Source organism: Dreissena polymorpha, chromosome 3 (genome assembly GCF_020536995.1).
Source record: "Dreissena polymorpha isolate Duluth1 chromosome 3, UMN_Dpol_1.0, whole genome shotgun sequence".
Lineage (NCBI taxonomy): Eukaryota > Metazoa > Mollusca > Bivalvia > Myida > Dreissenidae > Dreissena > Dreissena polymorpha.
In genome coordinates, this window is record NC_068357.1 from 105,149,831 (window position 1) to 105,171,736 (window position 21,906).

A 21,906-nucleotide genomic window follows, 5' to 3' on the forward strand; every position below is an offset into this window, starting at 1 on the left:
CTATATGTTTTAGGAATACATTAATATTAATATTAGTGTGAATCTGAACATTGCTTACCGTGCGATCATAACTTTCTTTCAATATTGAGATGATGAAGGCAGGCTATATAATGTCATTATACTATTTACGTTATTTACAAGCGATCAGTCTCCAGCACGAAAGGCTCTCTGTCGCATAGATCACTGTTTTAATTGGTCGTAAAATTGCATGTATGGATTCATTATGAATGATTAAACCCAACGAACACACAACGAAACAGTGTATTCGTTAGAAAGAATGTCTAATCAAACCAAGGTGCATTAGCTTATTTGAAAATAGTTTTGTTTTTACAATTGTGTCAAAGAAATCTTCCTCAATTGTGAAATCTTCAGGAAATGGCAATGTTGTTTTTTTTGCTATGTAATTTTTTCTAAATACATATTAAATGAAACTTCGTCGGTATGTTTATCGTTACAAAATCTTATCAATATTTGAATTCAGGTTAATGATGTCCAATACTAGGCAACCAGGTCAACTATTACGAAATTATTGTTTCCACTATAGAATCCACGTTTATGATCGAATGTTGATGAAATGAGGTCACGTTCGAACAAATGTAAAATGAGCTCAAAAACTAGGTAATCAGGTTTTATTAGAAACAAATCACAGAATAACCACTCTTAATGCGTAATTCATGCCGTTAAAGTTAGTTTAAAGGTTTGTTTTTGGGTATGCCCTTATTTTAAAGCGACTTACGTGAAGTCAAAACTAAGGCCACCAATTCAAATCTTCGACAAGTGTTAAACCTTTAAATCATGTGTTCCCTAGAAGGCATTTATGGCACTCTTCATCTCAGCATCGTGGGTACGGGCCCACCTTTTGGTGTTAGTATTATCTACACGTTTTGACATGGGTAACAATATACTAAATAATCGCATCATGTAGGGCTGTACTCTCTAAAAAATCAACATATTTTACTTGCAGTAATGTTTACACTTTAGACAGTTGTTCTGATTTTATCTTTTACACATAGCGATGAGATAGGCATAGGCGTTCAGTACTAAATAACTGAAATATGGTTAAGTTATAGACTACAATAAAACATGACGCTGAGACGGGTAACATTCCACTAGAAAGGGCCGAAAAAAGAAGGTGCAAAAACAGGCGATTTTGATTTGTTTTAATCTCTTTCTTACAAATTACATGACATACCTTATGGATAGTTAAAATCAATTAATTTGTAAGTGCTCTTTTAGAAAAGTTATTGCTAAGTGGGTCTCTTTGTGCAAAATGTTGCATTTATTTTCCATTTAAGTTGTCGCTTTAACATTGATTATATATGGAAATACTAAGTGTATTGTGACGTATATATCAGGCTTGTCTAAGAGCTAATCTACACTGTCAAGTCTGTTACGTACGTAAAGAGTCAGACTTTTCGGCTTCATGCTTTCTTTGCATCTATTTCAATAATATTGTATGCACTTTTAATGCCGAGGTCATGGGCTCGAGAACCTCCTTGCACGTAAATACATTTCAAATTAAATGTTGTCGATGACTGGCGTTGCTAGCTCGGCTAGCTCAGTCGGCATAGCACAATCTCAGTGACATGGGTTTGAGTTCAACGTTTGGCGTAAATATTTTGTACAAATAAGGGATTTTTGTCACACTGTTACGTTGACGAGGCCTTATAATGTAAAGACCAGCTTGTTCAGTGGGTGAAGCTCTACTCTGTAATTTGTCAATGCCATAAATGTTACATTTCATTGCAGTAGGGTGGTTCGAGTCCCACCTTGATGGTCATTATTTATAATTACATAAAACATAAGCATAAATGAAGGGCGTGGTCGATAGAAGGTTCTGTATAGCCCGGCTAGCTCAGTCGGTAGAGCACGAGACTCTTAATCTCGGGGTCGTGGGTTCGAGCCCACGTTGGGCGTTATAGTTTTGTTTACGTAAGATACATCTGTCAAAGCTCGGTCTTCATCGGTCTTCGAGGTGTTTATTGGACAGAAAAGCCTGTCTAGTCCGTAGAATGCCACTCTATAAAGTTCAATGTCGTGTTCTTATCACCACTTTTGACAGCAGTCCTCATACCTATCCTCATGGGATTCTTGGTTTTAGATTTACATCGGGCGTTAGCATTTTGGAGAAAATAACGACAACATGTCTAACCCAAGATAAGTTTAAAGAGCAAGCTAGAAACCGAACTGATGACTCAACTTGACTCAACCTGGTCAGAATGTTTATGTTAACAGTACGTTGGGCGTTATTGTTTTGTTTACGTAAGATACATCTGTCAAAGCTCGGTCTTCATCGGTCTTCGAGGTGTTTATTTGGACAGAAAAGCCTGTCTAGTCCGTAGAATGCCACTCTATAAAGTTCAATGTCGTGTTCTTATCACCACTTTTGACAGCAGTCCTCATACCTATCCTCATGGGATTCTTGGTTTTAGATTTACATCGGGCGTTAGCATTTTGAAGAAAATAACGACAACATGTCTAACCCAAGATAAGCATAAAGAGCAAGCTAGAAACCGAACTGATGACTCAACTTGACTCAACCTGGTCAGAATGTTTATGTTAACAGTACATAGCCCTTTTTAAAATCTTTCTCTACTGGATCAAAACTAGGTCAGCGGGTCAACTCTTTCAAAAACCGTATGCCACCTCTAGAAGAAAAAATCAAAATTGAATATTAATTGAAACTTCGTCAATATATGTTTCGTTACAATATTTTATCAATATTTGAATCGGGTTCATAAGGTCAAACACTTTGCAACCAGGTAAACTATTGTCGATGACTGGCGTTGCTAGCTCGGCTAGCTCAGTCGGCAAAGCACAATCTCAGTGACATGGGTTTGAGTCCAACGTTTGGCGTTAATAGTTGGTACAAATAAGGGATTTTTGTCACACTGTTACGTTGACGAGGCCTTATAATGTAAAGACCAGCTTGTTCAGTGGTTGAAGCTCTACTCTGTAATTTGTCAATGCCATAAATGTTACATATCATTGCAGTAGGGTGGGTCGAGTCCCACCTTGATGGTCATTATTTATAATTTAATAAAAACATAAGCATAAGAGAAGGGCGTGGTCGATAATTGGTTCTGTATAGCCCGGCTAGCTCAGTCGGTAGAGCACGAGACTCTTAATCTCGGGGTCGTGGGTTCGAGCCCCACGTTGGGCGTTATAGTTTTGTTTACGTAAGATACATCTGTCAAAGCTCGGTTTTCATCGGTCTTCGAGGTGTTTATTTGGACAGAAAAGCCTGTCTAGTCCGTAGAATGCCACTCTATAAAGTTCAATGTCGTGTTCTTATCACCACTTTTGACAGCAGTCCTCATACCTATCCTCATGGGATTCTTGGTTTTAGATTTACATCGGGCGTTAGCATTTTGAAGAAAATAACGACAACATGTCTAACCCAAGATAAGCATAAAGCGCAAGCTAGAAACCGAGCTGATGACTCAACTTCACTCCACCTGGTCAGAATGTTTATGTTAACAGTTCGTTGGGTGTTATAGTTTTGTTTACGTAAGATACATCTGTCAAAGCTCGGTCTTCATCGGTCTTCGAGGTGTTTATTTGGACAGAAAAGCCTGTCTAGTCCGTAGAATGCCATTCTATAAAGTTCAATGTCGTGTTCTTATCACCACTTTTGACAGCAGTCCTCATACCTATCCTCCTGTAATTCTTGGTTTTAGATTTACATCAGGCCTTAGCATTTTGAAGAAAATAACGGACAACATGTCTAACCCAAGATAAGCATAAAGAGCAAGCTAGAAACCGAGCTGATGACTCAACTTGACTCAACCTGGTCAGAATGTTTATGTTAACAGTACATAGCCCTTTTTAAAATCTTTCTATACTGGATCAAAATTTGGTCAGCGGGTCAACTCTTTCAAAAACCGTATGCCACCTCTAGAAGAAAAAATCAAAATTGAATATTAAATAAAACTTCGTCAATATGTGTTTCGTTACAATATCTTATCAATATTTGAAACGGGTTAATGCGGTCAAACACTTGGCAACCAGGTAAACTATTGTCGATGAATGGCGTTGCTAGCTCAGCTAGCTCAGTCGGCAAAGCACAATCTCAGTGACATGGGTTTGAGTCTAACGTTTGGCGTAAATATTTTGTACAAATAAGGGAATTTTGTCACACTGTTACGTTGACGAGGCCTTATAATGTAAAGACCAGCTTGTTCAGTGGGTGAAGCTCTACTCTGTAATTTGTCAATGCCATAAATGTTACCTTTCATTGCAGTAGGGTGGTTCGAGTCCCACCTTGATGGTCATTATTTATAATTACATAAAACATAAGCATAAGAGAAGGGCGTGGTCGATAATTGATTCTGTATAGCCCGGCTAGCTCAGTCGGTAGAGCACGAGACTCTTAATCTCGGTGTCGTGGGTTCGAGCCCCACGTTGGGCGTTACAGTTTTGTTTACGTAAGATACATCTGTCAAAGCTCGGTCTTCATCGGTCTTCGAGGTGTTTATTTGGACAGAAAAGCCTGTCTTGTCCGTAGAATGTCACTCTATAAAGTTCAATGTCGTGTTCTTATCACCACTTTTGACAGCAGTCCTCATGCCTATCCTCCTGTGATTCTTGGTTTTAGATTTACATCAGGCGTTAGCATTTTGAAGAAAATAACGACAACATGTCTAACCCAAGATAAGCATAAAGAGCAAGCTAGAAACCGAACTGATGACTCAACTTGACTCAACCTGGTCCGAATGTTTATGTTAACAGTACAAAGCCCTTTTTAAAATCTTTCTCTACTGGATCAAAACTAGGTCAGCGGGTCAACTCTTTCAAAAACAGTATGCCACCTCTAGAAGAAAAAATCAAAATTGAATATTAAATAAAACTTTGTCAGTATGTGTTTCGTTACAATATCTTATCAATATTTGAATCGGGTTAATGAGGTCAAACACTTTGCAACCAGGTAAACTATTGTCGATGAAAGGCGTTGTTGGCTCGGCTAGCTCAGTCGGCATAGCACAATCTCAGTGACATGAGTTTGAGTCCAACGTTTGGCGTAAATATTTTGTACAAATAAGGTATTTTTGTCACACTGTTACGTTGACGAGGCCTTATAATGTTAAGACCAGCTTGTTCAGTGGGTGAAGCTCTATTCTGTAATATGTCAATGCCATAAATGTTACATTTCATTGCAGTAGGGTGGCTCGAGTCCAGCCTTGATGGTCATTATTTATAATTACATAAAACATAAGCATAAGAGAAGGGCGTGGTCCATAATTGGTTCTGTATAGCCCGGCTAGCTCAGTCGGTAGAGCACGAGACTCTTAATCTCGGGGTCGTGGGTTCGAGCCCCACGTTGGGCGTTATAGTTTTGTTTACGTAAGATACATCTGTCAAAGCTCGGTCTTCATCGGTCTTCGAGGTGTTTATTTGGACAGAAAAGCCTGTCAAGTCCGTAGAATGCCACTCTATAAAGTTCAATGTCGTGTTCTTATCACCACTTTTGACAGAAGTCCTCATTCCTATCCTCCTGGGATTCTTGGTTTTAGATTTACATCGGGCGTAAGCATTTTGAAGAAAATAACGACAACATGTCTAACCCAAGATAAGCATAAAGAGCAAGCTAGAAACCGAACTGATGACTCAACTTGACTCAACCTGGTCAGAATGTTTATATTAACAGTACGTTGGGCGTTATAGTTTTGTTTACGTAAGATACATCTGTCAAAGCTCGGTCTTCATCGGTCTTCGAGGTGTTTAGTTGGACAGAAAAGCCTGTCTAGTTCGTAGAATGCCACTCTATAAAGTTCAATGTTGTGTTCTTATCACCACTTTTGATAGCAGTCCTCATGCCTATCCTCCTGTGATTCTTGGTTTTAGATTTACATCAGGCGTTAGCATTTTGAAGAAAATAACGACAACATGTCTAACCCAAGATAAGCATAAAGAGCAAGCTAGAAACCGAACTGATGACTCAACTTGACTCAACCTGGTCCGAATGTTTATGTTAACAGTACATAGCCCTTTTTAAAATCTTTCTCTACTGGATCAAAACTAGGTCAGCGGGTCAACTCTTTCAAAAACAGTATGCCACCTCTAGAAGAAAAAATCAAAATTGAATATTAAATAAAACTTTGTCAGTATGTGTTTCGTTACAATATCTTATCAATATTTGAATCGGGTTAATGAGGTCAAACACTTTGCAACCAGGTAAACTATTGTCGATGAAAGGCGTTGTTGGCTCGGCTAGCTCAGTCGGCATAGCACAATCTCAGTGACATGAGTTTGAGTCCAACGTTTGGCGTAAATATTTTGTACAAATAAGGTATTTTTGTCACACTGTTACGTTGACGAGGCCTTATAATGTTAAGACCAGCTTGTTCAGTGGGTGAAGCTCTATTCTGTAATATGTCAATGCCATAAATGTTACATTTCATTGCAGTAGGGTGGCTCGAGTCCAGCCTTGATGGTCATTATTTATAATTACATAAAACATAAGCATAAGAGAAGGGCGTGGTCCATAATTGGTTTTGTATAGCCCGGCTAGCTCAGTCGGTAGAGCACGAGACTCTTAATCTCGGGGTCGTGGGTTCGAGCCCCACGTTGGGCGTTATAGTTTTGTTTACGTAAGATACATCTGTCAAAGCTCGGTCTTCATCGGTCTTCGAGGTGTTTATTTGGACAGAAAAGCCTGTCAAGTCCGTAGAATGCCACTCTATAAAGTTCAATGTCGTGTTCTTATCACCACTTTTGACAGAAGTCCTCATTCCTATCCTCCTGGGATTCTTGGTTTTAGATTTACATCGGGCGTAAGCATTTTGAAGAAAATAACGACAACATGTCTAACCCAAGATAAGCATAAAGAGCAAGCTAGAAACCGAACTGATGACTCAACTTGACTCAACCTGGTCAGAATGTTTATATTAACAGTACGTTGGGCGTTATAGTTTTGTTTACGTAAGATACATCTGTCAAAGCTCGGTCTTCATCGGTCTTCGAGGTGTTTATTTGGACAGAAAAGCCTGTCTTGCCCGTAGAATGTCACTCTATAAAGTTCAATGTTGTGTTCTTATCACCACTTTTGATAGCAGTCCTCATACCTATCCTCCTGGGATTCTTGGTTTTAGATTTACATCAGGCGTTAGCATTTTGAAGAAGATAACGACAACATGTCTAACCCAAGATAAGCATAAAGAGCAAGCTAGAAACCGAACGGATGACTCAACTTGACTCAACCTGGTCAGAATGTTTATGTTAACAGTACATAGCCCTTTTTAAAATCTTTCTCTACTGGATCAAAACTAGGTCAGCGGGTCAACTCTTTCAAAAACCGTATGCCACCTCTAGATGAAAAAATCAAAATTGAATATTAATTGAAACTTCGTCAATATGTGTTTCGTTACAATGTCTTATCAATATTTGAATCGGGTTAATGAGGTCAAACAATTGGCAACCAGGTAAACTATTGTCGATGAATGGCGTTGCTAGCTCGGCTAGCTCAGTCGGCATAGCACAATCTCAGTGACATGGGTTTGAGTCCAACGTTTGGCGTAAATATTTTGTACAAATAAGGGATTTTTGTCACACTGTTACGTTGACGAGGCCTTATAATGTAAAGACCAGCTTGTTCAGTGGGTGAAGCTCTACTCTGTAATTTGTCAATGCCATAAATGTTACATTTCATTGCAGTAGGGTGGTTCGAGTCCCACCTTGATGGTCCTTATTTATAATAACATAAAACATAAGCAAAAGAGAAGGGCGTGGTCGATAATTGTTCTGTATAGCCCGGCTAGCTCAGTCGGTAGAGCACGAGACTCTTAATCTCGGGGTCGTGGGTTCGAGCCCCACGTTGGGCGTTATAGTTTTGTTTACGTAAGATACATATGTCAAAGCTCGGTCTTCGAGGTGTTTAGTTGGACAGAAAAGCCTGTCTAGTCCGTAGAATGCCACTCTATAAAGTTCAATGTCGTGTTCTTATCACCACTTTTGACAGAAGTCCTCATACCTATCCTCATGGGATTCTTGGTTTTAGATTTACATCAGGCGTTAGCATTTTGAAGAAAATAACGACAACATGTCTAACCCAAGATATGCATAAAGAGCAAGCTAGAAACCGAACTGATGACTCAACTTGACTTAACCTGGTCAGAATGTTTATGTTAACAAATGTTTATGTTGGGCGTTGCGTTATAGTTTTGTTTACGTAAGATACATCTGTCAAAGCTCGGTCTTCATCGGTCTTCGATGTGTTTAGTTGGACAGAAAAGCCTGTCTAGTTCGTAGAATGCCACTCTATAAAGTTCGATGTCGTGTTCTTATCACCACTTTTGACAGCAGTCCTCATACCTATCCTCATTAGATTTTTGGTTTTAGATTTACATCGGGCGTTAGCATTTTGAAGAAAATAACGACAACATGTCTAACCCAAGATAAGCATGAAGAGCAAGCTAGAAACCGAACTGATGACTCAACTTGACTCAACCTGGTCCGAATGTTTATGTTAACAGTACATAGCCCTTTTTAAAAATCTTTCTGTACTGGATCAAAACAAGGTAAGCGGGTCAACTTTTTCAAAAACCGTATGCCACCTCTAGAAGAAAAAAATCAAATTTGAATATTAAATGAAACTTCGTCATTATGTGTTTCGTTACAATATTTTATCAATATTTGAATCGGATTAATGAGGTCAAACACTTTGCAACCAGGTAAACTATTGTCGATGAATGACGTTGTTGGCTCGGCTAGCTCAGTCGGCATAGCACAATCTCAGTGACATGAGTTTGAGTCCAACGTTTGGCGTAAATATTTTGTACAAATAAGGGATTTTTGTCACACTGTTACGTTGACGAGGCCTTATAATGTTAAGACCAGCTTGTTCAGTGGGTGAAGCTCACTCTGTAATTGGGCAATGCCATAATTGTTACATTTCATTTCAGTAGGGTGGCTCGAGTCCCACCTTGATGGTCATTATTTATAATTACATAAAACATAAGCATAAGGGAAGGGCGTGGTCGATAATTGTTCTGTATAGCCCGGCTAGCTCAGTCGGTAGAGCACGAGACTCTTAATCTCGGGGTCGTGGGTTCGAGCCCCACGTTGGGCGTTATAGTTTTGTTTACGTAAGATACATCTGTCAAAGCTCGGTCTTCATCGGTCTTCGAGGTGTTTATTTGGACAGAAAAGCCTGTCATGTCCGTAGAATGCCACTATATAAAGTTCAATGTCGTGTTCTTATCACCACTTTTGATAGCAGTCCTCATACCTATCCTCCTGGGATTCTTGGTTTTAGATTTACATCAGGCGTTAGCATTTTGAAGAAAATAACGACAACATGTCTAACCCAAGATAAGCATAAAGAGCAAGCTAGAAATCGAACGGATGACTCAACTTGACTCAACCTGGTCAGAATGTTTATGTTAACAGTACATAGCCCTTTTTAAAATCTTTCTCTACTGGATCAAAACTAGGTCAGCGGGTCAACTCTTTCAAAAACTGTATGCTACCTCTAGATGAAAAAATTAAAATTAAATATTAAATGAAACTTCGTCAATATGTGTTTCGTTAAATATCTTATCAATATTTGAATCGGGTTAATGAGGTTAAACACTTGGCAACCAGGTAAACTATTGTCGATGACTGGCGTTGCTAGCTCGGCTAGCTCAGTCGGCATAGCACAATCTCAGTGACATGGGTTTGAGTCCAACGTTTGGCGTAAATATTTTGTACAAACAAGGGATTTTTCTCACACTGTTACGTTGACGAGGCCTTATAATGTTAAGACCAGCTTGTTCAGTGGGTGAAGCTCTGCTCTGTAATTTGTCAATGCCATAAATGTTACATTTCATTACAGTAGGGTGGTTCGAGTTCCACCTTGATGGTCATTATTTGTAATTACATAAAACATAAGCATAAGAGAAGGGCGTGGTCGATAATTGGTTCTGTATAGCCCGGCTAGCTCAGTCGGTAGAGCACGAGACTCTTAATCTCGGGGTTCGAGCCCCACGTTGGGCGTTATAGTTTTGTTTACGTAAGATACATCTGTCAAAGCTCGGTCTTCATCGGTCTTCGAGGTGTTTATTTGGACAGAAAAGCCTGTCTAGTCCGTAGAATGCCACTCTATAAAGTTCAATGTCGTGTTCTTATCACCACTTTTGACAGCAGTCCTCATACATATCATCCTGGGATTCTTGGTTTTAGATTTACATCGGGCGTTAGCATTTTGAAAAAAATAACGACAACATGTCTAACCCAAGATAAGCATAAAGAGCAAGCTAGAAACCGAACTGATGACTCAACTTGACTCAACCTGGTCAGAATGTTTATGTTAACAGTACATAGCCCTTTTTTTTTAAATCTTTCTCTACTGGATCAAAACTAGGTCAGCGGGTCAACTCTTTCAAAAACCGTATGCCACCTCTAGAAGAAAACATCAAAATTGAATATTAATTGAAACTTCGTCAATATGTGTTTCGTTACAATATCTTATCAATATTTGAATCGGGTTAATGAGGTCAAACAATTGGCAACCAGGTAAACTATTGTCGATGAATGGCGTTGCTAGCTCGGCTAGCTCAGTCGGCATAGCACAATCTCAGTGACATGGGTTTGAGTCCAACGTTTGGCGTAAATATTTTGTACAAATAAGGGATTTTTGTCACACTGTTACGTTGACGAGGCCTTATAATGTAAAGACCAGCTTGTTCAGTGGGTGAAGCTCTACTCTGTAATTTTTCAATGCCATACATGTTACATTTCATTAGAGTAGGGTGGTTCGAGTCCCACCTTGAAGGTCCTTATTTATAATAACATAAAACATAAGCAAAAGAGAAGGGCGTGGTCGATAATTGTTCTGTATAGCCCGGCTAGCTCAGTCGGTAGAGCACGAGACTCTTAATCTCGGGGTCGTGGGTTCGAGCCCCACGTTGGGCGTTATAGTTTTGTTTACGTAAGATACATATGTCAAAGCTCGGTCTTCATCGGTCTTCGAGGTGTTTATTTGGACAGAAAAGCCTGTCTAGTCCGTAGAATGTTACTCTATAAAGTTCAATGTCGTGTTGTTATCACCACTTTTGACAGAAGTTCTCATACCTATCCTCATGGGATTCTTGGTTTTAGATTTACATCGGGCGTTAGCATTTTGAAGAAAATAACGACAACATGTCTAACCCAAGATATGCATAAAGAGCAAGCTAGAAACCGAACTGATGACTCAACTTGACTCAACCTGGTCAGAATGTTTATGTTAACAGTACGTTGGGCGTTATAGTTTTGTTTACGTAAGATACATCTGTCAAAGCTCGGTCTTCATCGGTCTTCGAGGTGTTTAGTTGGACAGAAAAGCCTGTCTAGTTCGTAGAATGCCACTCTATAAAGTTCGATGTCGTGTTCTTATCACCACTTTTGACAGCAGTCCTCATACCTATCCTCATTAGATTTTTGGTTTTAGATTTACATCGGGCGTTAGCATTTTGAAGAAAATAACGACAACATGTCTAACCCAAGATAAGCATGAAGAGCAAGCTAGAAACCGAACTGATGACTCAACTTGACTCAACCTGGTCAGAATGTTTATGTTAACAGTACATATCCCTTTTTTAAAATCTTTCTCTACTGGATCAAAACTAGGTCAGCGGGTCAACTCTTTCAAAACCCGTATGCCACCTCTAGAAGAAAAAATCAAAATTGAATATTAAATGAAACATCGTTAATATGTGTTTCGTTACAATATCTTATCAATATTTGAATCGGGTTAATGAGGTCAAACACTTGGGAACCAGGTAAACTATTGTCGATGAATGGCGTTGCTAGCTCGGCTAGCTCAGTCGGCATAGCACAATCTCAGTGACATGGGTTTGAGTCCAACGTTTGGCGTAAATATTTTGTACAAATAAGGGATTTTTGTCACACTGTTACGTTGACGAGGCCTTATAATGTAAAGACCAGCTTGTTCAGTGGGTGAAGCTCTACTCTGTAATTGGGCAATGCCATAAATGTAACATTTCATTGCAGTAGGGTGGTTCGAGTCCCACCTTGATGGTCATTATTTATAATTACATAAAACATAAGCATAAGAGAAGGGCGTGGTCGATAATTGGTTCTGTATAGCCCGGCTAGCTCAGTCGGTAGAGCACGAGACTCTTAATCTCGGGGTCGTGGGTTCGAGCCTCACGTATGTGTTTCGTTACAATATCTTATCAATATTTGAATCGGGTTAATGAGGTCAAACACTTGGCAACCAGGTAAACTATTAGGAAATGCTTGTTTATATATGATATATTATATATTATTACATAAAACATAAGCATAAGAGAAGGGCGTGGTCGATAATTGGTTTTGTATAGCCCGGCTATAATTATTGTACTGATCTTGTTGTTGACTATGAACTGGTTGTAGGATTATATATATAATTCCATTGTTAAACATTGCATTTGACTACCCCGTTAGAACTTTCAAGACGCCGTTTGCTGGAACTGAAAGGTTGCACTCTTCGAAGTAAATAGCCAATGCCAGGAGCGGAACATTTTTTTTCATATAATTAATGTGGATCTATTGAAACTACATTTCGTCAATCTGTTAGGTAATAAACAACATGTACTAGTGTTCAGTGAATTGTGAATTCAGGGACATTTAAAACAATCGTAGCCAATAACAAATTAAGTACATAGATAGAAACCAAACAATAATGTTGACACAAGAACATGGAATCAAATAACGGACCGCTGAATCGATATCGATGATCTAGCTTACAGAAAATATAGAAAGCAGAGTGCAAATATTGAATATACTGTAACAATGGAATGCTCTTGTTTTTTCTGTGAGCTCTTTTGAAAAACAGAATGCCACTATATATCAACGTATTGATTAAATTGATCACTTTTGATACTCTCTGAAGCGTTGAGCTAATATCGTGGTGCCATATGAGGCGATCGCTAACTCTCTGAAGTCTAATTATGCGTGTGTAATATAACTTTAAAATTCATAAACATAATTCACTTGGCCCATGTTAGAATTTTGCCACGATATTGTCAAGGGACACTTACCAAATTTCGTCAATATTTAGCCCAAACTCAAGTCGTTAGACATATTTAAGAAGTTGTTGACTCACATATCGCACCACACGATGCACGACAAGGGAAGCCGAACTTACGCCGATCATAAAACAAGTTGAGCTGAATAGTTAATTTCAACATAAGGTTTAATGCATACAATTCTAAAGCTGAGTTATATTATTAACAAAGACCAACGCTTATCCACATTAAATCATCCAGATTCGTTTCAATACAATTCGTAATACGAAAGAAGGATGGCTGCATTTAAGTTGAGGATATAATATCACTTCTATGATATGCATCATTCATCGTCTGTTACATTTGGGATTAATAAATACTAATCTGACTCCACGAGCCACCCCAACCTCGGTTTAAACAAAGGTATGGGTGTTGCCGGAATAAGTACTAGTATGCGAACTTAAGACTGAAAACAAAACACTGACATCTGCCAAGCTTGCTTAGGAAACGAGTGAGTAGGTTACTTGACCTCTGTGAGAACACTGAACTACTGTTCACCCTGCTTAAAATCCATGCAATGGATCATCATCACGTATATACAAACGCTTATTTAGTAATAATACGTGTATTATAACATTCATGATAGTTTGACATCAATGTTTTCAACGTATCTGACATCAGCTGTACACGAATATAGATAACATTCATAATGTAATACCTCTAATTCTACCAATATGTCATCACATGAATGTTAAATAAGACATATTTAACCATAAGGTCGGCATCGAACCTTCCGCGAAACTACAAATATATGCGACGGTGTAACGCACATATCACATATTTTGCAATCAGAAAATCTGATGTCTCTGTAAAACGTGCATTTTTATAGATATAACACAATACTTTTGCGGTACGGGACACCATATCAGATTACGCTGCGACACAATCCGGGTACAGAAGCTGACAGAAGTCAATAAGTCGGATCGATCGTTTGTAAATGGCTTTTGGTGCCAATACTCTCGGCCATTCACAAGGCAAAATCTGGCAAATACCGATCTAGGCATATATTAGAACGCTTCAAAGATGTATTTTTAAACCAATCAGGGCAATATGAATCGACGGCAACACAACTGTGCTTACGTTGTTGATACAGCGACATGGGCTGCTGTTTTATCTGTGATATGCGCCTTAGGATTAACTACAGGTAAATGTCATAATATATTCACAATTTATTAACAAATCAAGTTAAGCGTTAAATGTTAACAGCATTCGTTGTTTTCAGATGTGTGAATGTTATTGAAGGCCTATAATTATTAATGAATTTCGTGCAGTAAATGAATTTAAAAGTACCCATTTATGTTAAATGGTATATAAGTAGTATCAGCAGTAGCGTAGGAATAGTGGTACCAATTGTAGCAGAGTATATGGAAGAAGTAGTAAAACATATGGTAAACAAATCACGACAATTTGATTGAAATTTTATGTCTTTTTGTCAATATGTGATCAAGCTCAGTTCAAAGACGACAAAGCCTTATTTCATAAGGGCTGATTTTTATACTACTGAGCTTCTGTAAAATAAAATTTAGGTATTGCGACATGATAGATTTTATACAGATTTCCTGCATGCATCATTTTAATTGAAAACAGAGTATTACATAAACCCTAATACCTGTAATTCACATCGTTTGACGATAACTATCTTATTTACTTCGTCAACACGCTGCTTTACCCGGTATGAAAGGGAGCTAAGCGTATATTACAGCGACGAATGTTTTAAACTTACTTGATGTTGTTTTATTGCATTTCAGTGTAGAAAGGTACGTAGTCTTACATGAACGAATATGCTGATATCATATGAAAGAAATGCCGAGCACCCAATGGGCCCTATTCAACTCCTAGTATCGTAATACGGTCCTATAACAATTGTTACATGTAGGGGAATATGTTTTACTTCCTGAGTGCTAGTATAACTCGTCTGACTTTATTGTTTTACATTTTATTTCAGCACGAGGGTACGAAGTGCTACAGGAACGGGTCGTATGATAACATGGGAGGGAATCTGCATGACTACCAGACTCATCTTACTTTTTTCTCATTGTATTTCAGCACAAGAGGGTACGAAGTGTTACAGGAACGAGGCGGCTGGTGAAAGAGACGGAAACGTGTACTACTGCGTGAATACCAGACTCATCTTACTTTTTTCTCATTGTATTTCAGCACAAGAGGGTACGAAGTGTTACAGAAACGAGGCGGTAGGTGAGAAAGAAGGGAACGTGTACTACTGTGCTGACCAGACGAAGACGGAGTGCTGTGAGGAGGACGCAGCTTTCACCTGCTGTGAGCCCAAGTCCAAGAAGACTCTGTATGTCTAACTGTTACATGTTGTCCGTAAACAATCGTTGGTTGTCCGTTAAAAAAACAAAAGAAATAGCAGGAATTTAAGTTCTACTTCAAGGTCAGGGCCATCATTCTCGAGTCTTATAAGTAAATAAGGTATTCACTTCTTTATCATGAATGCTCACGCACCCCCCTCCCCCAGTTGCTCACATATTATAGCTTCTGACGCGGAAAGACCTCATACTCTTAGAAATGTACCCCCGTCCCCATCCGCACGCGCATAAAATTATGCACATAATGTTTCTTACCACTTACAATTGTTAATCTAAAATAAAGAAAAAAAGACGACAGTTTATGCACATGCGTTAAACTCCGTTTCCCAATACGCGGCGAAAAGAGCTACAACGTAGCAGGATACAGAGCTGTTTATTGACAATATGAACACTATTGATATGATTACTATTTATGAAAATGAAATAAGAATTGTACTCTGATGTGCTCATATGTGTGGCTGCTTTTTGAGTGCGTTTATGTGTGGTTGTACAACGGTTATTTAATTATTTGCCTTTATTAAAACTAACCATTAGATGACAATCAATTTATATAAGACACACGGATATATAGTTGCAGTTTAATTCATTGAATAAGCGCACAACCGTTGATTCAGTACTTGTATCACGTTCTCAATTGTTGTAAAACGCCAACTGCATTCGACAGACACACAAAAAAATCGCTTAAAAACAAACTGTGCAAGTAAAATAAATATCTTTAATCATGTCAATATTGCTATAATCTTTATACAGGAACAAATGAACGATGAGGAAAAGTTTGCATTTTTATTTAGAGGCTTGACTATCATTTATTTGCACAACAAAGGTACATGTGTATCGAACAAAAACGCAAGCATGGAAATATATATGGCCATTAATCATCCTGATTTTACTAGCGGATCAACGGTGCCATCCTCATTAAAACAACGATCAATAGTTCCGGATAGAAATTATATGTATTTGTGCTGGACCAAAGTTCATCATGATTTATATTGAACCATTGTGCCTTTTGAAAGGTCGATAGATGATTGTGGAATATTGAGCGCTTTAAGCGCTGACATGGTCCAGAAACCACAACAAAAGTCTAATCGAAAAACATATGAGCAGCAATCTGGGAAAAACTGTGCTTAATGAATGAGCGTAAAGTGTCATCCCGGACTGTGCTTAATGAATGAGCGTTAAGTGTCATCCCGGACTGTGCTTAATGAATGAGCGTTAAGTGTCATCCCGGACTGTGCTTAATGAATGAGCGTTAAGTGTCATCCCGGACTGTGCTTAATGAAAGAGCGTTAAGTGTCATCCCGGACTGTGCTTAATGACTGAGCGTTAAGTGTCATCCCGGACTGCGCTTAATGAATGAGCGTTAAGTGTCATCCCGGACTGTGCTTAATGAATGAGCGTTAAGTGTCATCCCGGACTGTGCTTAATGAATGAGCGTTAAGTGTCATCCCGGACTGTGCTTAATGACTGAGCGTTAAGTGTCATCTCGTACTGTGCTTAATGAATGAGCGTTAAGTGTCATCCCGGACTGTGCTTAATGACTGAGCGTTAAGTGTCATCCCGGACTGTGCTTAATGAATGAGCGTTAAGTGTCATCCCGTACTGTGCTTAATGACTGAGCGTTGAGTGTCATCCCGGACTGCGCTTAATGAATGAGCGTTAAGTGTCATCCCGGACTGTGCTTAATGAATGAGCGTTAAGTGTCATCCCGGACTGTGCTTAATGAATGAGCGTTAAGTGTCATCCCGGACTGTGCTTAATGAATGAGCGTTAAGTGTCATCCCGGATTTGACTGTGAAGTTCTCGTATGCATATCAGGGACGACACTTCCCGCTTTTATGGAATTGTTCGTTAAAAGGAGGTATCCTCTTAACAAAAAATCAGTTTAGGCGGAAAGTTTTGTCTGTGCGAACTAAACAATCTCTTCGGTGTTGACACTTTATAAGTTTATGCACATTCATGACGTCAAGTTTTCCCAGAACGAGGCTCATATCCACGCGACATTATGTTTCTTGTTATACAGTAATCACATGTAACAACCTCTTTAAGCTTCTGTTGAAATACAGTGCACACAGAGTTTCTTACTTAAATATTATCGAAAACAATACGAAAAAACGCATTAAATTTGTTTAAATGGTATAAGTATAATACTCGTATTTATTACGCGATGTCGGGTGATGCATCTGTAGTAAAACGAGTAAGTAAACGACATAGCTACACAAATATATTCCATTCGCAACGAGCGCTTTCGAACATAATAACGTGTATTGTTTACTAGAAAAATTTCAAAGTGCTGAAGGCAATGCAGTTGTTCGCTATTGCATAACCTTATACGCAATTCATTTTTTCAAAATTAAGTTATCGCTTTTAATATATCAAGTTAAAAAAAATCCATCCCATTTACATGCATTGAATGTGTGTCCAAACGCAAATGTCGAAATGTGGGTGCACTGTTTAGAATCCTACTGATGTTATAGAGATACCTTGGACTAAATAACAACATTTCCTTTTTTATACTTCCTGACAGTATATCAAGTGACATTTGTATTCCGAGAACAAGTTAATTTAAAATGAAACTATTTCTAAGGACCATTTAATGAACATCGTTATCTGAATCTGAATGAATACGTTGAAGTGACCAAGTTTGGCTTTTATTCAACGGGGAGTGCGCATGAAATTAATATGAGCTTGGCAAATGTCCCACTTTTGACGATATTGCGGCCTTAAAGCACTCAATAGATGTTGAGTTCACTGTGCTTTCACTGAGTAAGTTCCAGTCAAGGATAGTTCGCGGAAAGAAAGAGTATTTAAATTTATCACTGTTTGTGTGTAATGGCTGGTAGCCCTTAGAGTTATTGTTCACCGATTTTAACACTATATTGTCGTGGACGTAATCTTCAAACTTCTTAGCCCTAATAGTGCGTTTCGGTCTAAGTCGATGCAAATAGTGATTAATGTTAATAGCCGGTACGTGCCCTTCCACTACCTTGTACAAGAACGTCAGTCTTTGGTGGCGTAGCCTCTCTTGTAGTGTGGGGAGGTTTAGATCGTCAAGCATGGCTGTTACACATCCTTCTTGTCTGGATTTGTAATCTCTGGTGATAAAGCGAGCCGCAGATCGTTGGACTCGCTCTAGCTTGTCTATGTCACCTTGCTGGTATGGGTCCCACACTACACTCCCATACTCCAGTTTAGAGCGAATGAGCGCTTGGTACGCGGTCTTCCGGCAGTTTTGGGGGCAGTATCTGAGGTTGCGTCTCAGGAAGCCTAGTGTAGAGTTGGCCCGTTTAGTAATGTTTGAGATGTGGGTTTTCCATTTCATATCGTTGGAGAAAGTTATTCCTAAGTATGGGTTTTCTTGTACATTTTTGAGAATTGTGTTGCCAATGGTGTAGAAAAATGAAGATTTCGTTTAAGAGCTGAGGAAATAACATTTCTTAGAGTTGAACCGCATTCCCCAGTCCTGGGCCCATTTTTGTAAATTCTCAAGGTCTTCTTGTAGGATTCGGTGGTCTTTGATTGAATTGATGGCTCTATACAGTAGGCAATCGTCTGCGAACAGCCGGATGTGGGATTTCACCCTTTCTGGTAGGTCGTTAATATGGCAAAGAAACAGCAGGGGCCCTAACACTGTGCCTTGAGGTACGCCAGATCCTACAGCAACATTACGGGATTTCTCTCCTTCAACCACGACGCACATTTCACGTTGTGTGAGGAAGTGGGATATCCAGTTGTGTATTGGACCGCGGATGCCGTAGTGTTCAAGCGTTAGCGTTAAAACATCGAATACCTAATACACTACAAATATAATTTAATTATTGAAATTTCCTTTACATATGTGTTTCCAAAGCCATATATATCAAGTGTTATGCTAGCAGATCACACGGTGTCTTCCAGTCTCTGACCTTAACATTGGTATAGAACACTCATGCGCGTTTGATTTTAGTGGTTGTTTTTTTATTTGGTTTTTAAATGTTATAAAATAGAAGTAGGTGAAGTGATAACTTTTTCACGTTTGTGTCGTTGTCTTTAGTTAAGTTCAAAGGTGGTTAGCGTGTAGCTATGATATTTATTACTAAATGCATAATTTTGAATGCAAAATAATCAAATTATAACAAAACATCAACTTCTTTTTAAAAAATCACTATCAAAAATATATAACAAGGCATTCAACTCAAAATTACCCGAAAACAGGGTGCATCGCTTTGAACAGGCATAACTTCAATAATTGTGCCGCGATTTCCATGAACTTGGTCTTATTCAACGTAGAAATGAATTTCCTTTCTGGAAATGTACATATCTTGTAATATTTTTTTACAAATGTTGGGTCAAATTTTTAGAAATAACACAATACACAACTCGCGCGACCTACTGGTCATCGGTTGCAGTTTTAAACAATCGTACTTTTTTGTTATGCCGTTAGTTTCCATAGAAGTGATATCCATTTTAAAAAATCAAAAAGGTTCCCAGCCCATATATATTGTTAAAACAAACGACACTCTACCTACATGTTTGTCAAAATGGACGAGCACCATTGAAGCTTTTGTATTAATAAACTAGAACCATTTTCATCACTACAATTGTTTCGGTATAAAATTTAAAAGCGAAATATTGGTACAACCTTTTTATGTCCCCCACCACTATAGTGGGGGACATATTGTTTTTGCCCTGTCTGTTGGTTGGTCTGTCTGTTGGTTGGTTTGTTTGCCCAAACTTTAACATTTTGCCATAACTTTTGCAATATTGAAGATAGCAACTTCATATTTGGCATGAATGTGTATCTCATGGAGCTGCACATTTTGAGTGGTGAAAGGTCAAGGTCAAGGTCATCCTTCAAGGTCAAAGGTAAAAAAAGCGGCGCAGAAGGGGACATAGTGTTTCTGACAAACACATTTCTTTTTTTGTATAAAATCGACTATATAGCATCTGCGGAATGTCATAATAGACCGGAAACAACCGAGAGAAAAAATGGGAATGTAAACGGGTTAAAATAAAAAATTGAAGAACTGTTCGGAGATACCATACAGACTATTTATTATTATTAACTATTTACATTGTTTACAGTGAAATACAAACACGCTAATGATATGTTGATGGCGTTAGGGAGCTGGCTGCAAAAGCGATCTTAGGGGATTTTTGTTTCGGTACTTAAAAGTGGATTAAAAAGATTGTGCCCAAAGGTATTTATGTTCGAAAACCAATTAAACACAAAGCCATTATGTTGATTGCAGACGCGAGCAGCTGATTCTCTGGGGCATCGTTATCGCCGTTGGCGTCATCATCGCTCTCGTCTGCTGCTACTTTTGGAGGGACAACGTCTGCTCTAAGTCCGACAAATCCACCAGGGGATGCTGCCGCTGCTGCCGACGAACGTATGTGACACACAAACTGCGTATCATTCTGGTATTCTTTGATATCTTTTATTTAAACCAGGTATCAAACTCTTGTATCGTCTGCGTGATTTGTATAAAGGTCGGGAGTACTGTACCCGGTATGTGCCATTACTTCCTGAATTATTTCTTATAATAAAATCCCTTGTAAAGATGAACATAACAAAAAACATGTTGATTGTAAATTAAAAGCTATTTAACCTCATTTATTATCACTGCATAAAGAAAGTAAACTTATAACATGAATGTTTTACTTCATTTCATGTCTGGATTGCTAAAAGCTTCTAATATCGAATACTTTGTAATAGAAACTTAATAAAATTGTTCAATTAAGTACAAGCTTTATTCACATGTTTACAAATAAAATCACGACGCATCTGTACACTGATAATAAATTGATAAAACATTTCAGTTCCGACGACGACCGGAAGCAGCTTACGCCTGTCCCTCAACCAGGAACCTCGAAGCCAGTGCGCTCTTTCTCGCCGAGCCCCTGGCGTGCCGGCGACCGGATGTCGCGGAACAACTTCAGTGATAGCCCGGTTCCGCCGTTCCAGTTCCGATCTCCGACGTATGGGAAATACTGATGACGTCATAGCGAGAGCCTGAAATATGTTTTCTATTATTTAATATTCATGTTCCTTCAAAAGTGACCATTCGAGAATTTACAATTTGGAATGTTTCCTTTTAATAGCTTTTTTTTGTTTGTCTTTGTAATGCACTTTAAGTTCAAGCACAATTACATTTTATATGGAGCAAATTTACATATCTAGCATACAATAAAAAGTTGTTTGTGTATGTATAAAAAAAAAAAAAAATTAAAATAAAACTTATTACAATACATCGTATGTTTTCAATTGTTGGGACTTTAAGTGCGTCAGGAGTTTGCGGGTAGTGGGAGGGGGGGGGGGGGTATAGTAATGCGTGCTTCCAGGTGATGACACATGGCACACGCGGACATTTTAGTTCTCATAGTCATAGCATTTTCGCTAAAAAAAATGGCGGGGCATTGGAGGGACTTATGGAAGAGCATTAAAGGAATATGAGATTACGGGTTCGCCTTCAATGTGAATCTTTTATGGGCATTCATAACGCCGTTTAGGAACATGATAACTGAGTTTCAGACCGAACATAAAATAATAGTTTATTTTGACCTCG

General features: G+C 38.6%; 1 protein-coding gene and 10 non-coding genes across 12 annotated transcripts; all 11 read left to right on the plus strand.

The window, feature by feature from the left end:
• The first annotated feature begins 1,844 nt into the window (after positions 1-1,844).
• On the plus strand, positions 1,845-1,916 carry Trnak-cuu (transfer RNA lysine (anticodon CUU)). Its single transcript has one exon. It is a non-coding gene; the product is annotated as a tRNA-Lys (tRNA).
• A 1,174-nt stretch (positions 1,917-3,090) lies between these two features.
• Positions 3,091-3,163, plus strand: Trnak-cuu (transfer RNA lysine (anticodon CUU)). Its single transcript has one exon. It is a non-coding gene; the product is annotated as a tRNA-Lys (tRNA).
• Positions 3,164-4,338: 1,175 nt separating this feature from the next.
• Trnak-cuu (transfer RNA lysine (anticodon CUU)) lies at positions 4,339-4,411 on the plus strand. Its single transcript has one exon. It is a non-coding gene; the product is annotated as a tRNA-Lys (tRNA).
• An 843-nt stretch (positions 4,412-5,254) lies between these two features.
• On the plus strand, positions 5,255-5,327 carry Trnak-cuu (transfer RNA lysine (anticodon CUU)). Its single transcript has one exon. It is a non-coding gene; the product is annotated as a tRNA-Lys (tRNA).
• A 1,174-nt stretch (positions 5,328-6,501) lies between these two features.
• On the plus strand, positions 6,502-6,574 carry Trnak-cuu (transfer RNA lysine (anticodon CUU)). The gene has a single exon. It is a non-coding gene; the product is annotated as a tRNA-Lys (tRNA).
• Positions 6,575-7,747: 1,173 nt separating this feature from the next.
• Positions 7,748-7,820, plus strand: Trnak-cuu (transfer RNA lysine (anticodon CUU)). Its single transcript has one exon. It is a non-coding gene; the product is annotated as a tRNA-Lys (tRNA).
• Positions 7,821-8,994: 1,174 nt separating this feature from the next.
• Trnak-cuu (transfer RNA lysine (anticodon CUU)) lies at positions 8,995-9,067 on the plus strand. Its single transcript has one exon. It is a non-coding gene; the product is annotated as a tRNA-Lys (tRNA).
• Positions 9,068-9,909: 842 nt separating this feature from the next.
• Trnak-cuu (transfer RNA lysine (anticodon CUU)) lies at positions 9,910-9,975 on the plus strand. The gene has a single exon. It is a non-coding gene; the product is annotated as a tRNA-Lys (tRNA).
• Positions 9,976-10,820: 845 nt separating this feature from the next.
• Trnak-cuu (transfer RNA lysine (anticodon CUU)) lies at positions 10,821-10,893 on the plus strand. Its single transcript has one exon. It is a non-coding gene; the product is annotated as a tRNA-Lys (tRNA).
• A 1,175-nt stretch (positions 10,894-12,068) lies between these two features.
• Positions 12,069-12,142, plus strand: Trnak-cuu (transfer RNA lysine (anticodon CUU)). The gene has a single exon. It is a non-coding gene; the product is annotated as a tRNA-Lys (tRNA).
• Positions 12,143-14,027: 1,885 nt separating this feature from the next.
• Positions 14,028-21,555, plus strand: LOC127874308 (uncharacterized). 2 transcript variants are annotated; one of them, XM_052418555.1, is made up of 4 exons: positions 14,028-14,175; positions 15,189-15,333; positions 20,590-20,730; positions 21,161-21,555. In XM_052418555.1, the coding sequence occupies exons 1-4, from the start codon at positions 14,082-14,084 to the stop codon at positions 21,333-21,335; spliced, it is 555 nt and encodes a 184-aa protein (XP_052274515.1). In that variant the 5' UTR covers positions 14,028-14,081; the 3' UTR covers positions 21,336-21,555. The 2 variants fall into 2 exon arrangements, with proteins under 2 accessions (XP_052274515.1, XP_052274516.1); XM_052418556.1 differs by lacking the exon at positions 14,028-14,175 and adding an exon at positions 15,017-15,086.
• Positions 21,556-21,906: the final 351 nt, after the last annotated feature.